The sequence below is a fragment of the Molossus molossus genome, unplaced genomic scaffold, assembly GCF_014108415.1.
Source record: "Molossus molossus isolate mMolMol1 unplaced genomic scaffold, mMolMol1.p scaffold_m16_p_11, whole genome shotgun sequence".
NCBI lineage: Eukaryota > Metazoa > Chordata > Mammalia > Chiroptera > Molossidae > Molossus > Molossus molossus.
Window position 1 is genome coordinate 41,097,161 of NW_023425346.1, and position 17,317 is coordinate 41,114,477.

The 17,317-nt window shown below is 38.0% G+C and overlaps 1 protein-coding gene across 3 annotated transcripts in view; it reads right to left on the reverse strand.

The window, feature by feature from the left end:
* Positions 1-114: 114 nt before the first annotated feature.
* Positions 115-17,317, reverse strand: part of WDSUB1 (WD repeat, sterile alpha motif and U-box domain containing 1) — a 61,192-nt gene continuing 43,989 nt past the window's right edge. Inside the window, exon 10 of one of the 3 annotated variants that reach the window (XM_036254043.1) lies at positions 115-287. In XM_036254043.1, coding sequence (XP_036109936.1) covers positions 130-287 — 158 coding nt within the window. In that variant the 3' untranslated portion in view covers positions 115-129. Of the gene's footprint in view, positions 288-12,025; positions 12,061-13,609; positions 13,703-17,317 lie in introns of those variants that run through there. The other 2 variants (XM_036254046.1, XM_036254044.1) reach the window with 2 other exon arrangements.

Sequence of the window (17,317 nt, forward strand, 5' to 3'; positions counted from 1 at the left end):
AGTTTTTATAGGTTACAAATTTACCATTTTCCTTCTGTTTTGAGTCTAATAATGTCCAATTAGTATTTACCTTTAAATAATTCAAATGAGATCACTGATAAAATGTAAATAATACAATATAATATAATTTTATTTTTGATGTGTCTCAAGCCATCGATTGATGGCCATTTTCAGAGTCCTGTTCGGTGTAAGTACCGCTGAAGGAAGAAGAAGATTTGTCATGGGACTTGTACGTTTCTTTTTGCTTATCCAGTTTTCCATTGCTTCCTTTTCATATGAATAGCCATCTGGAAAAAAAAAAACCCACATACACAAATTATTTGCAGTATAGAAAAAGGAAGTTAGGATTACTAAAATGATTTGGGTATAAAAACTTCATTGCCAGGGTCTTTATTGTGATTCAAGTGGTATTGTTGTCTTATAGCACTACTGCCACAGTACCCTAAATTCTACCATTTAGGATGCATTAAGATTGCACAAATCACCTTGAACAGTGTCAGTATTTTACTGCTTCTCTTTGACCACTGCAACTGAAGAAAGAACCCTGTTGGGAAATTACATGGAGTGGAAAGGAAGAAGAGCCCAGTGCATAGTGGTATTGAAGATACATTAGAACAGATGCCAAGAGATTCTAGAACTCACCTCACTGAGGACTTGACAGGAAAGGTATATTTGTGATGCAAACAGAAAAAAAATTAAGATTCACTGGCTTAAAATTTTAAGGCCACTGCCTGCAAAATTCTTTGCATGTATAAAGATTGGAGTGTTTGCTTTACACCTTTTTAGTCTGGTAGCTCTTTCTCTTAAACTGAAGATATTAGTTCCTTATTACATTACACATTAACGTATTTGCTTTAATCTACAACTGTTTCAAACTGATAATGCCTATATATTAGTAACAGAAGGAATCCACTGGAGATGTATAATTGCAAATCAGTAAAACTTGACAATTTGGTCTACTTGTTTCCCTTTTTATCCTCCCAAATTTTAGACATTGGTTAGGTTTTCATTATTTTAACTCTGTATATTTAAGTGGTGTCTAAGTAAAAACTGTAAAACAAGGTACATTCAGAGGAGTCTATTTTCTCTCTGTCCACACATTCCCTCCCTTCCCTGATAGGTAACCATGTATATTAGTTTTTGTTTAGTTTATCCTTTTTTCTTTTTGAAAATATAAGCAATTGTATGTATACATGCACAACACATTGTTAAATGAAAGCTAACATGCTGTATACTATTTTGTACCAGCTTGGTTTTTACTTGACTATTTCCTTGCTTGTCATTTCTTCCCCACAGTACACCACTATATGGATGTATTGATGGACATCTGGGTTGTTTCAAATCTTTGCCTTCTACAAATAGTGCTGCATTGAACAGTCTTATCTTTTGGGGGGAAATTCCACAAGTAGAACTGCTGCATTAAAGGGTAAATGTGTATACTTTTGCTACATATACCAATATTTCTGTAGGAATTCTACCCCCCCTTTTTTTTTGTCCTACTAACAATGTTAATGAGAATTCCTTTTTCCCAGAGCCTCACCAAGAGAAAAGTTGTAAAACTTCATTTTTACCAGTCTCTCATGAGCAACGGTATAGTATATCAGGTAGTTTTATTATGTGGGAAATAGAACATTTTTCATATGTTTAAGAACCATTTGCTGACTTCTGGTCAAGATGGTGGTGTAGGTAAACACAGTACTCACCTCCTCCCACAACCACATCAAAATTACAAGTAAACTGCCCTGGCCGGTCTGGCTCAGCGGTTGGAGCGTCGGCCTGCAGTACAGAGAGACCCGGGTTCGGTTCCCGCTGAGGGCACGTACTGTACCTCGGTTGCAGTTTGTCCCCGGCCCTGGTTGGCCGTGCGGGTGGCAGCCACTCGATGTGTCCCTTCACATCGATGTTTCTCTCTCTCTTCCTTTCTCTCCCTCCCGCTCTATCTGAACAAAAAATGGAAAAATGTCCTCGGTTGAGGATTAAAAAAAAAAAAAAAATTACAAGTAAACTACAGAACAACCATCATTCAGAACCGCCTGAAACTGAGCTGAATAGAAGTCCTACAACTATGAAATTTTAAAAAGCCACGTCGAGACTGGTAGGAGAGACAGAGGGGTGGATGGGCTGGTCCCACACCCAGGTGTGGTGGATCAAAATCAGGAGAGCTACCTCAGCTGGGAAGGTCCTCCCTGAGGAGTGAAGAGTCCCCATCCCACACCAGGCTCCCAGCTCAGGGTTCCAGTGCCAGGAGGAGAAGTGCCCATCACTTCATGCTGTAAAACCAGCAGGAACTGAGTTTGAGGGAGGCTGCTGGAGCCCCATGCAATTCCTCTTCAAGAGCTGGTGCATGTACTTACTGAACTTACTCCTCTGGGCTCCAGCAGGGGGCAGGCAGCTCAAAAGGCACCAGAGACATATGGGGAAGAATTAGTTATTTGGCATCAGGGTAAGAAGTGGAGAGGCAGCTTTCTCCTGGACAGACAGGTGCCATATCTGGGACTCCAGCAACCTGGCTCAAATTGTTAGCTCCACCCTGGTGATTTCCTGAAGCCCTGCCCCGCCCAACTTTTGCCCAGTGGCTTTACCATAGGATTGGCCTGCCTTGGCTCCTGCTTCAGATTTTCCTAAATTCTCTCAAACATCTGGCTTCAGTGAGCCCCAATATGTTTTGCTAAGTGGCCCCAGGCCTTGCACTAGAAGCAGCCAGCCTTGATTCACAGCTTGGCTTTGCCTGGGCACCTCCAAGCCCAGCACAAGCAGCAGCCATCTGCAGATCATTCTGTAGCTTATGCCTGGTGGCCCCAGGTAGAACACAGGCAGTGGCTGACCTTGCTCCGGAGCCAGCACACCCAGTGGACAGCTTCAGACCACATCGAAGTGCGACCACTGAACCACCTCCATGAGTGACATAGTTAAGGAGTGAACTCAGTGGGTACCAGAGCCCTGCTGAAATAAGTCTTGCTCTGTGTAGTGGGCCCTTGCACAACTGATCCACCAAGGTAGTCAGGGTTGGTGGTCAGTGGGCACAGCCAGTCTTTACAACTGATCAGGCTGAGTAAATCCCTCCCACTGACATGCCAACAGCAACCAAGACTCAATTACAACAAAAGAGTGTACAGTCCACATGAGGGGTGCACCTCGAAGGCCCAGCTGGGGTGACCAGAGGCTGTGCCACTGGATCCTACAGGACCCCTATTATAACAGGCCACCATAGGAAGCCTAGGAGACACAGCAACTCTATCTAATATATAGAAACAAACACAAGGAGGCAGCCAAAATGAAGAGACAAAGAAACATGTTTCAAATGAAAGAACAAGACTCCAGGAAAAGAGCTAAATGAAATGGAGATAAACAACCTAACAGATGTAGAGTTCAACACACTGGTTATAAGGATGCTAAAGGAATTTAGGGAGGACCTCAAGAGCATAAAAAAGGACCAGTCAGAAAGGAATGATGCACTAACTAAAATAAAAAATAATTTACAGGGAATCAATAGAGTAGGTGAAGCCAAGAAGCAAACCATCAATTTGGAATATAAGGAAGCAAAACACACCCATTCAGAATAGCAAAAAGAAAAAAGAATCCAATAAATGAGGAGAGTGTAAGAAGCCCCAGGGACAACTTCAACATTCGCATCATGGGGATACCAGAAGGAGACGACAGAGGGTAAGCAATTGAAAACCTATTTGATAAAATGACAAAAAACTTTCCTAAGTTGCTGAAGGAAACAGACATACAAGTCCAGGAAGCACAGAGTCTCCCAAACAAGATGAACCCCAAGAGATCCACACCAAGACACATCATCATCAAAATACAAAAGGTTCAAGACAATCTTTTTTTTTCTTATCCTCACCTGATGACATTTTTTCATTTTTTGTTTAGAGTGGGAGGGAGAGAGAGGGAGAAACATCGACATGAAAGGGACACATCGAATGGTTGCCACCTGCATGATCCAACCAGGGCTAGGGACAAACTGCAACCAAGGTACGTGCCCTTAGTGGGAACCGAACCCGGGTCTCTCTGGACCGCAGGCTGACACTCTAACCACTGAGCCAAACCAGCCAGGGCAAGACAAAGAATCTTAAAAGCAGCAAGAGAAAAGCAGTTCGTTACCTACAAGGGAGCTCCCAAAAGACTGTCAGATAATTTCTCAAAAGAAACTTTGCAGGCCAGAAAGGAGTGGCAAGAAATAGTTAAGGTGATAAAAAGCAAAGACATACAACCAAGATTACTCTATCCTGCAAAGCTATCATTTAGAATCGATGGACATATAAAGAATATCCCAGACAAGAAAAAGTTGAAGGAGTTCATTACCACCAAATCAGTATTTTATGAAATGTTGACGGGTCTTCTTTAAGAAGAAGAAAAAAATATGAACAAAATGGCAATAAATACATAACAATTGACTCTACAAACAAAATGAGCAAATAGAGCAGAAACAGACTCATCAGATTCATAGATACAGAGAACTTTTTGTTGGTTGCCAGATGAGAGGGGGTTTTGGGGGAATGGTTGAAAAAGGTGAAGGAATTAAAAAGTACAAATTGGTTGTTAGACTGATGAACCTCAAAGGGAAAGGGGGAGGGAGGCAGGAGATAAGCCAAAGAACTTGCATAACCCGTGGACACAGACAATAGTGTGGGGAAGGCAGGCACGGGTCAAGGTTGGGGAAAGGGAGACATCTGTAATACATTCAACAGTAAAGATATGTTTTAAAAAAAGAATCATTTACTTTTTCTTGTTCTATGAACTGACTTCTATATTTGTCTCTTTTTTCTATTAGGTTGCCCTTTTAATTTAGGAAGAATAATGTTTTTAAATTGAGATATAATTAACTATAACATTATATTCGTTTCAGGTGTACAACATAATGATTCAAATATATATTGCAAAATGATCACAACAGGCCTAGTAAACATCCATCACCACACATAGTTACAATTTTTTCCTTTTTTCTTGCAATGAGAAACTGTTAAGACCTACTCTCTTGGCAACTTTCTAACATACAATACAGTATTATTAACTATAGTCACCATGTTGTATAGTACATCCCCAGGACATACGGATTTTATAACTGGAAGTTGGTAACCTTTTGACCAACTCCCACTCCCACTTCTAGCAATCACCAATCTGTTTTATGAGTTTGGTATTTTTAGATTCCACATACAAGTGAAATTATATGGTATTTGTCTTTCTTTGACTTACTTTACTTAGCAAAATGCCCTCAAGGTCCATCTATGATAACAAATGTCAGGATTTCCTCCTTTTCTGTGGTGGAATAATATTCCATTGTGTATATATGCATTTTTTTAGCCATTCATCCAGTGATGGACAGTCAGGTTGTTTGCATGCCTTGGCTATTATAAATAATGTTACAATGAATGCTGGGGTGCAGATATCTTTTCTAGTGATTTTGCTTCATTCACATAAATACTCAGAAGGAGAATTGCTGAATCATATGGTAATTCTATTTTTAATTTTTTAGTAATCTCCATATTATTTTCCATAGTGGTTGCACCAATTTACATTCCCACTAACAGTGTGCAAAGGTTATCTTTTCTCCACAACCTCACTAATACTTATTTCTTTTCCTTTGTTAATAGCCATTTCTGACAGGTGTGAGGTACTTGATTTACATTTCCCTGATTAGTGATGTTGAGCACCTTTGTATTCACCTATTGGTCATCTGTATGTCTTCTCTGGGGGTGGGGGGGTGGGGGGGAAATCTATTCAGGTCCTTTGCCCATTTTTTAATTAAATTGTTTGGGTTTTTGTTACATTGCATGGTATGAGTTCTTTATAGATTTTGGATTAGCCCTTATCAGATATATATTATTTGAAAATATTTTCTCTCATTTGGTAGTTTGTCTTTTCATTTTATTGTTGGCTTCCTCTGCAGTGCACCAGCTTTTTAGTTTAATGCTGTCCCACTTGTTAATTTTTGCAAATTTTGTTGCCTTTAAGAAGTCATCACCTAGGCTGATGTCAGGAACTTACCACCTATATTTTTTTCTAGGAGTTTTATGGTTTCAGGTCTTACATTGAAGTTGCTAATCCATTTGAGTTTATTTTTGTACGGTGTATGATAGTGGACCAGTTTTCCCACCATTTACCGAAGACACTGTCCTTTTCCTATTGTATATTCCTGGTTCCTTTGTTGAAAAATAATTGATTTTATTATGTGTGGTTTTATTTGTGGGATCTCTATTCAGTCTGTTAGTTTAGGTGTCCTTATGCCAATGCCATACTGTTTTGATTACTATAGCTCTGTTTGAGATCTCACTGATTATGATGTGGGCCGTGGACTTGCCACACATGGTCTTTATTATGTTGAAAGTTTTAATCATAAATGGATGTTAAATTTTGTCAAGTGCCTATTCCTATGTCTATTGAGATAATTACATCATTTTCACCCTTTGTTAATATGGTGTATCACATTGATTTATGAGTGTTGAACCATCCTTTCATCCCTGGAATAAACCTGCTTGATCATGGTGTATGATCCTTTTAATGCATTGAATTTGGTTTGATAATATTTTGAGATTTTTTTTCATCTATGTTTATCAGGAATATTGGCCTGTAATTTTCTTTTCTTGTGGTGTCCTTGTCTAGTTTTGTTATCTGGGTCATGCTGGCGAAGTAAAATGAGTTTGGGTAAGTTTCTTCCTCTTCTGTTTTATGCAAGAGTTTGAGAGGGATTAGTATTAATTCTTAAATTTTTTTTTTTTTTTTATATCTATGGAACAGTAACGCTTCAGCTGTTTTTCACTTATTTCTTTTGGATTTTGAGTCCAGGTTAGAAAGGAACTTACATTTTCTTCTAGACATTGTACAGTTTCATTTTTATGTTTATATCTCTGATCCATTTGGAATTAATTTTGATATACAGTGAAGATGAAGCCAGTTTTATCCTTTTCCATATGGTTGTTTAGTGGTCAGAATACCACTTGTTATTTTTCCCATTGATTTAAAATGCCTTTTTAGCCCTGGCTGGTTTGGCTCAGCAGTTAGAGTGTCGGTCTGTGGTCCAGAGAGACCCAGGTTTGGTTCCCGCTAAGGGCACGTACCTCGGTTGCGGTTTGTCCCCAGCCCTGGTTGGGTCGTGCGGGTGGCGGTCACTCGATGTGTCCCTTTCATATCGATGTTTCTCTCTCTCTCTCTCTCCTTCCCACTCTATCTGAACAAAAAAAAAAAAAAAAAGGAAAAATGTCCTTAGGTGAGGATGAAAAAAAAATGCCTTTTTAAAAAATCATTCACTACATTTCCAAATCCGCTTGGATCAATTTCAGGATTTTTAAAAATTATTTTCCATTAGTCTGTCAATTCATGTTACATCCAGTTGCCACTGTTATTTATAGAGGCTTTGTAACATGTTCTCACATCTGGTATCACTAGTGACAGTTCTCTTTGTTGTGTGTTCTTTCCATGGAACCTAATAATCACCTTCTGAATCTCCAAGAAGAAACCTAATAGTCTTCCTATCTATCATATCACCATGTTATGCTTTCCATTTGTTCCAAGTATACTTTACACTGGGATGTTTTATAATTTTCTTATATCTGGTACTTATGTCTCAGGTTTTGCTTTTGTTATTGTAAATTAAGTCCTCTGTTATACCTTTTAACTATTTTGTGTTTATTCCTCTTTGATTTAACTTGCTAAATGCTGATGAGCCCTATTAAGCTATTGTCTCTCAGCTACAAACCCACACATGATGCCGAGGGGCATGCTGGGGCCGGGACACTGCAAACCACCGTTCTGTTTTGGCAGCTGTCTCCTGTTAGCTCCTGGAATGGGTTCTCTGAAGGAAGACCAACCAGGGTGAGAGCCTCAGCACTGCCTGCTCACGGCCCTGCATCTGGCAGGCGGAGTTGGTTACACCCTCCAGATTTATTTGCTTGCTTCATTGTTAGTACTGCCCAAATTTGTAGCGCCCCCTTCTGAGGCTCAGATAACCTCAACTTCTTCCCTGAGTCCTAGAGATGGTTTCTGTAGACACTCTCTTACTACTTTTTGGTTTTAAGCTAGAATTCACATACCATAAAATCCACCATTCTAAGTACACAATTCAGTGGTTCTTAGTGGTGATTGTTGCCCAACTCTGTGAATTATGCTATCTAATTTCAGAGCCTTTCCATCACTCTATAAAGAAACCCTGCAGCCATTGGTGCTTACTCTTCCCTCCCTTGGCCACTAGACATTTCCTAGAAACAGATCACACAATACATGCAATACATGGTCTTTGGTGTCTGGCTTCTTTCATTTAGCATAATGATGGCTTCTGAGGTTTGCCATGTAACATCTGTAAGTATTTGTTCCTTTTTTTTTTTTTAATCCTCACCCGAGGATATTTTTACATTTATCTTCAGAAAGAGTAGGAGGGAGAGAGAGACACACATCGATTGGTTGCCACCTGCACGACCCCAAGTGGGGTCGGGAACTAACTGCAACTGAGGTACGTGCCCTTGGCCGGAATCAAACCTGGGACTCTTTGGTCTGCAGGCTGACACTCTAACCTCTGAGCCAAACCGGCCAGGGCATTTTGTTCCTTTTTTATTAATATTCCATTGAACATATCTATTCACCCAGTGATGGGTTATTTCCACTTTGGGGCTATTATCAATCAGGCTACTAAGAACATTCATGTACAACCTTTTATAGCAACTGCCAGACTGTCTGCAACAGCACCGTTTCTGCACATCCTTGACACGTGGTGTTTTGATTTCTAGTCATCCTAGTGGATATAAAGTGGTATCTCACTGTGGTTTCGATTTTCCTTTCCCTAATGAAACTGAGCACCTTTTCTAGTGCTTATTGGCCATTTGTATACCTTCTGTTGAGAAAGGTCTATTCAGATGTTTTGCCTATTTTTAATTGGGTTATTTATCTTACTGCTGAGTTGTAAGACCGGTTTAATTAAGAAAATATACAGCAGATTCTTGAATAATATCATTTTGTTTAACATCCTTTAGTTATAATGTAGATGAGATGGCAGAGTAACTTAATTCTTGTTAATACCAATTAGCCTATGGTAAAATTGGTTTTGCTATGTCATTTTGCTTAAAGTCACAGAATCTATCAGCAACATTGAGGACTTACTGGATTTAATTTTATAAAAAGCTGAGAATAATGAACCTCAGTTTTATAGAATACAATCACACCGGTCTATTTCTGTGAAATATGGTGAGTTCAGTGACAGCTAATTCATTTGCCACTAGGCTAGATAAATCTGATAACAGCATGTTTTTAACCTTCCAGGTGAAAAGGGAACACTGTGATGACATAATACTGTTTGTGTTATTTCTGATGGTGATACTTAAATGTGGTTATGAATGTCCTTATGTGTTTCTATTTTGAGCATTCCGAGTTTGAGATATGACTTTGAGGTGTGATCAAGTCTGTCACTGTGCTGTCTTTCTCCTCCCGAGAATTGTGGGCTTCAGTATTATACAGTATCCTTGTGTCTTCTTAAATTTTGGGGATGTCTTAATTCTACTTTCACAGACAAGTATGTAACCCCTCCTTTAGTTTTCATTACAGTTTTCTCATTTTTGCCTATCCTTTCTGAATCCTTGTTTTAGTTTGTGTTGAGCTTTGTTAGTTACTAATCTCAACTCTTGTCTCTTTAGGAATGAGAGTTAAGACAAATTATTTATTAAAATTACCAGTATGTTCGGTAATAACGCTATCATTCTTTCACTATAGTAAAAGCGGGTTTCAATGCTTAGGGAGGTTTGTATTTTTGATCGGCTGCCTACCTTTACACTAATATCTTTTAAAAAGATATATCAAGAATATTATTAGTGTACATTGGTTTCTTACTACAAGTAAGTTAAATTAGCTAGTAGTCTTTTTCACTCCCTCAGCAACTACATTTTAAAAAGGCATCTGCTTATTCAATTTTTTATATTCTTTCCATTTTTAATAGGTATATCTATGTTGTGAGAACATATTATCATCATATAGTATATTTTACCTTTAACTGAATTCCCTTAAGTGCATAACTTTCCCTTGCCTGCCTGCAAGTCGTCAGGTAGCAGGGATGAACTCAGCTCATTCACTCGGTGCAGGTGCAGGTGGCACACTGCAGGGACGGCAGTTGCACTGGCCCTGGTTTACCCTAACGTTCAGTAGCTGCTTTCCTTGGGAGTCCCTGAAGTAATCAACAGTTTTCTACTTGTGGCAAATATGATCCTTAAAACATATGATAAACAGAGAAAGCAGGAGTTCTGCGTGGATCAATGTTGCTAGTTATATTGTAAGGTTTGAAACAGTTCCACTAAAGTTCATCCCAAAGCAGCAAGAGGGAATATCAGGTAACAAAGCAAAGACCACTTTCCACCCCCATATACACACAGAGCCTTTCAAATATAAATGAAAAAGAAAGCAATGAAACATAAGTAAAAACATTTGATACTCTTGGTTTCTTTTTAAAATCACATGTCACCAGGGGGAAAACTGGCAATTTTGAGGTTTGCTTATTTTCATCCAAATAGCTCCATCTGACTCTTCCTATAAACCAAGACCCATACCAGGTAATTCTAGTACAATATTTAGTAAGTTCTATTCACAAAATTTTATTTTAAAAATCAGCTTCATATACAGTCGTCCCTTGCCGCTTCTTTTGCGGCTTCACTCTAACGCAGTTTTTTCAAATATATTCATTAAAAGGTTGATCGAAACAGTGAAAATGATACAGCGCTCAGTTGTCTGAGTCAATTATACACCCCTACATTACAATTAAAATTACTGTACGTATGAACTGTAGGCCAGTGTCTTCGAGCACCCCAGGGATCTTCAACGCCAGGTGCAACCGCTGGAGTCTGGAGTGGACTAACCGTGATAAATGAGGGACGACTGTTCTTAGATGAATGGGTTCTGGCAGATTAAGTAAAACCAAAATTTCTTGCTACTTTATACTTAGAAATGGTGACTAGAAGAAGCATCTTTTTACATGGATTTGAAGCTTCTAGACAAAAAGCTTGTCAGCCCACTGCTGCCCACTTCGGGTGCCGGGAAGGGACAAAGCAAGCCCTACGCCTCTTTGGAGCTACACATCCTCTTCCCACAACAGAACTTCACAGGTGTAATGCTTCACTGAAGACAAGCAGACAACAAAGACCAGGATTAGGATGCCACACACATCAGAAAGTAGATAACAACCTGAGAGTATTTCTAAAAATAGTATACTATGAAAAAGAAATATTTAATACTCAGAGCCCCTATGTCTCTAGCTTAGACTGTCCAGAGCACCGTTACTTACATTTACTCATTTAATCTGCACTACAACTCTGTGAAGGAGCTGATGCATGACCTGAATAACTTTCCAAGGTCACACAAATAGGGAATGTCAGAGATGGGTGTAAACCCAAGCAGTCTGGCTCCAGAGTTGTGCCCTTTATCTACGTGCTAAGTCAGATTTCCAGAAATAACAACTGCAGTCAGTGAGAATGTTAAATACATTATGACAATCAGAAGAGATGAGGGGTATAGAATAAGTGTGGCTGAAAGTTTTCCAGAATTAATAAAAAGGTGAAGAATTCCATAGAGAAAGCACTGGGCACCCTAAACAGAAAAGTATGTATCAAAGAAAAATCAGAATTAAACTGACATTGTATAAGCACTAACAAGCCCAAATGTGTTGATACATAATTGAGATAAACTTCAGAGAAAAAAGTGGTCAGATAGGGATTAAACCCTAAGTATAAACACAGATTTTTCAAAAAAGATATAAAAGACAAAAACAGATGGAATGCCTAATTGTCATTTCTATTCCTCACTCCACCCCCAAATTAATAAAAATGTTGAGGTTTTATTTTATAGCATGACAAAATGACTAACATTTATCTGGAAGTCTAAATGGGCAAGCCAATTTTTTAAATAATGAAAGGTGAGCATGATTAAAAGATGGCAGTGCCTATCAGTATTAAGAATTTATCCAACAGCAATATTTAAATAAGTGTACCTGTGAAGAGTTTTTCTACGGAATTACTTGGAGTACGATGTCTATCCACAACGGAGTAAGGGTTAATTTATAGCACATTCATACCATGAAATATTGTCCTGTAGTTGAGAATGAAGTAGTTCTGGATATATACTAACGAGGAATATTATCCAATACATTAAGTAAATACATTTTCAAAAGTGTGTGTCATATCCTGTATGTTACAGAACAAATTATAAATGGATAGACAAATATCTGGAAGGATAAATCAGAGTACAGAAGCATCTCCCCATTTCCAAAATATTTCTATATTATTCACATGCTGTTTTCATAATTTAAAAGGATGCATGAATACAAATACTGTGTAAGAATGTTGAAATATAAGCAGAAACAGGTCTTGGAAATTTTTCTGAGGCAGTTAATTCAATAAAGTACACGCCTTCCAAAACACCAGAGGGAAAATACCAAGAGTACACATGATCAATTGAGAAAAATTCAGGAAAGGAGGAGGAAAAGGGAACTAGAAGAAAGCAAAATAAATTAGAAACATATGCTGGAAGGGATTATCTTAAACATATCACTTACAATATAAAGAAATCAGTTCAATTCTATTAAAAATGAGGACTGAATATTTTTTTAATTCAACTTATGTTTCCCACAGGGAACACAGGAAGGCTAAAAAGACTCTTCCAGGATTATGCTAAGCAAAACAAGTTTGTCCCAAACAGTTACTTATTGTATGATTCCATTCCTATAGCACTTTGAAATGAAAGAATTTTAGTAATGGAGGATAGACTATTGGTAGAGGTGGGAAGAGAGCAGGCAGGTAATGGATGTAGATATAAAAAGGCAATAGCAGGGGTCCTTATAGGTTTGGAACTGTTCCATCTTGACTGATGGATGATGATGCTCAACACCCCCAAAAGGGACAAAATTGTGTAGAACTTAATACACACACGTAAAACTGGGAAAATCTAGAGATTTGTAGAGTGCATCCATGTTGGTGTGTACTGGGCAAAGTGTACAAGATACCTCTCTCTGTTAGGTCTCAGAACTGCATATAAATCTATACTTGCTTCAATAAAAATAAGACTTGGGAGCAACTAGAATTCTTATATTGCTGGTAAAAGTGTAAACAGATTCAACCACTCTGAATAACTATGTATACCTGCTCCTAGGAATATACCCAATAGAAATATACACATATGTTCACCAAAAATCATAAATAAAGGTTCAAGGCAACAATGACCATCAGCAGTAGAATGAATAAATAAACTGTGGTATATTCAAACATGAGAATTAACAGGTTACTGCTTTGTGCAACAACAGGGACAAATCACACAAACATGATCTTAATAAAAGATCCCAAATTGATATACTTTGATTCAATTTGGATAAAGTTTCTTGGTTAATCAGAAGAACATTTTTTTATGAATGTTAATAATCAGGATATTGATTACCCTTGGTGAAAGATCGTTCATTATGTGAAAATTCAAGATGTATACTTAGAAACAGAAACATACCATGCAGGTATAAAGAAAAACAGCCAAGCTTAAAACAATTGAGACAAAATACATTAAATGATGCCAGCAAGAATATTTTAAGTTGATAAAAAATACAAACCTCCAAGAAGGGAGAACATACACAAATCTAATTTGATGGACTAACCTGTTAAAAGCTAGATATGAATTCATAACAGTCCATGGTTAAAAACTCTCCTACAAAGAAAACTCCACATCATGATGACTTCATTGATAAGTCCTGTCAAACATTTAAGGAAAAAATAATAGCAATACTATACAAACTCAAAATATGGACGACTGGGAACACATCAATTTTATAAGGCCAGAATTACCTTTGTGTCATATCAGACAGACACTACAAGAGAACTACAGCCAATGTCCCTTATGAACACAGATACAAAAATACTTCAAATATTATATCATATCCAGCATATAGCCCGGCTGGTGTGGCTCAGTGGTTGAGCATCAACCCATGCACCAAGAGGTCACCTGTTTGATTCCCAGCCAGGGCACATGCCCAGGTTGTAGGCCAAATCCCCAGTGGGGGGCACGCAAAAGGTGGCTAATCAATGTTCTCTCTCATTGATGTTTCTATCTCTCTCTCCCTCTCCCTCCCTTTCTCTTTAAAACCAATAAAGGTGGGGGGAAAAAACAACCCAGCCTACATAAAGAGGATAATATAAACCCTAATGGTTTCACACAAAAAAACTATTCTAACAAACAAATTCAGCAAAGTTGCAGGATACAAAATCAACATACAAAAATCACTTGTGGTTCTATACACTAACTATAAAAACTATAGAGGGAATTAAGGAAATTCCATTTAAAAATAGGTAAATAAACTTAAATAAATTAAAGGCACAAATAACAGTAAAGACATCTCATGTTCAAGGACTGGAAGACTTAACCGTTAAAATTCCCATGCTATCCAAAGCAATTACAGAGTCAATGCAATGCCTATCAAAATCCCAGTCACATTTTTGCAGAAACAGAAAAATCCATCCTAAAATTCATATGGACTCACAAAAGATCCCAAATAGCCAAAACAATACTGAAAAAGGAAAACAAAATTGAAGACTCAACATTTTTTGATTTCCAAAGTTACTACAAATTAACAGTAATCAAAACGGTGTGGTTCTGGTATAAACACAGACTTGTAGACCAACCGAATAGAGAGTCCAGAAATAAACCCTCACATATACAGTTTAATGTTTTCAACAAGGGTGACAAGACAATTCAACAGGGGAAAGAATACTCTTCAACAAATGTGGACAACTGGATATCCACATACAAAGGAATGACCCTTACCTTAAACCATATACAAAAATTAACTCAAAATGGATCAGAGACCTAACTTTAAGAACTAAAACAATAAAACTTTGAGAAGAAAACATAAGAAGAATGCTTCATAACCATGGATTTATTAATGATTTATTGAATATGACACCACAAATACAGGCAAAATAAAAAATAAACAACTTCAAAATTAAAATATTTTGTTTTATAACAGAGTAAAAAGGCAATCCCTGGAAAGAGAGTTATATTTGCAAATCATGCATCTTATCAGGGATTGATATCCAGAACATACAAAGAACTAGAACTCAACAACAAAGAAAACCAGATTGAAAAATGGGCAAAGGACTTCAGAAGATATTTCTCCAAAGAAGATATACAAAATAGCCAGTAAGCATATAAAAAACGGCCAATAAGCACATAATAGGCTCACCATCCTAAAGCAAATCAAAACCATAATGAGAAACCACCTCATACCCATTGAGATGGCTATTACAAAAATAAAAAATCAAAATAAGAATTGGTGAGAATGTATGAAAATTGGGACCCATCATGCTTTACCAGTGGTCCTGTAAAATGGTGCAGCCACTGTGGAAAACGACACGGTGACTCCTCAAAAAATCAAATATAGAATTAATGTATGACCTAGTAATTCCACTTCTGGGTATATTGCAAAAACACTGAAAGCATGGACTTGAGCAGATACTTGTACATCCATGTTCACAACAGTGTTATTCACAATAGCCAAAATGTGGAAACAATCCAAATGTCCATGGTCAGATGACTGGATACACTAAATGTAGTATATTATTTGGCCTTTAAAAGGAAAGAAATTCTGACACATGCTCCAGTGTGGATGAATCTTGAAGGCTTTATGCTAAGTAAAATAAGCCAAACAAACAAGGACAAATATTGCAAGATTCCACCAATATGAGGTACTTATAATAGTCAAATTTAGAGAGACAGAAAGTAGACCGGTGGTTATCAGAAGATGGGGGAAGGGGAAAATGACAGCTATTACTTAATAGATATAGAATTTCAGTTTTACAAGACGAAATAAATTCTGGAGATGGTAGTGATGGTTGCGTAACACTGTGAATGTACTTAATGCCACTGAATTTCACATCCCAAAATTGTTAAACATATATATTTTAACACCTAAAAAAAAGTCATTGAATGCAACTTTGGCAGGCAGAATAATGGCCCCACAATTATGTCTATATCCTAACCCTGAACCTGTGAATATGTTGCATGAAAAAAGGGAATTAGGGTTACAAAGGAAATAAGGTTGCTAATCAGCTGATTTTAGGATAGGAAATTATCCTAGATTATTATCCAGGGCAGTCCGTCTAATCTCATGATTCTTAAAACCAGAAGAGGAAGGTAGGAAAGTGGGTCAAAGAGATGCAATGTGATGCCAGGAGATACAACCCACTGTTTCTGGGTTTGAAAGATGGAGAAAGATGGCCACAAGCCAAGGAATGCAACTGCTTCTATATCAGATTACCCTAAACTTAGTAACTTAAAACAACACAATTTATTATTTTATTGTTCTGCAGATCAGAACTATGCAATCAGTTTCACTGGTCTAAAACCAAGGTGTCAGCAGGGTGGCATTCCTGAAGGCTCTCGGGGAGAATCTGTTTCCTTGCTTTTATCAGCTCCTAGAGGCTGCCTGAATTTCCTGGCTCACAGTCCTGCATCACTCCAATCTTTGCTCTGTTGTCACATCTCCTGTTACTCTGATTCTCCTTCCTCCCTCTTTAACTTATAAGGATCCTTGTGATTGATTACATGGGCCCACCTGGATAATACAGGACACTCTCCCCACCTACAGATCCTTAACATAATCACATCTGCAAAGCCCCTTTTGCCATATAAGATAACATTCACAGGCTGTGAGGATTAGGACATGCACATACTTGGGAAGCCATCATTTTGTCTACCAGGGTTCGGAACAGCCCTCAGCTTATAGCCAGCAAAAAACAAACGGGCCTCAGTTATACAATAACAAGGAACTGAATTCTACCAACAACCTAAATGAGCCTCCAGAAAGGAACAGAACCTGCTAATGCTTTCTTTTAGCCTGTAAGACCATACTGAACTCCTGACCTACAAAAATTTTGTTCTAAGCCACTAATTTTGTGGTGATTTGTTAGGGCAGCAACAGAAGACTAATATGGGCAGCAACAGAAGACTAATATAGTTATCTATTATATTACAGGATAAAACCATATTATTTCAATGGATAAGCATTTTTAAAATGCTCAGCAACTTGGAATAGAAGGAAACTTCTTTAGCTTGATAGAGGACAGCTAACATCATACTTAATGGTGAAAGACTGAATGCTTCCCCCTTAAGAGCACGTTAAAGTAAGAAGGTCTACTCTCACCACTTCTTTTCAACACTGTACTGGAAATCCTTGTCTGGTATAACAAAAAACAGGACTGTGGGGGAGGGGCAGAGGTAGCATTCCAGCCTGAGTACACAATGCAGCTAAACCTAGTGGGAAAGAAGAACTTTCAGACACCTGAACTTGTCCCCCACAGCCCATCACATG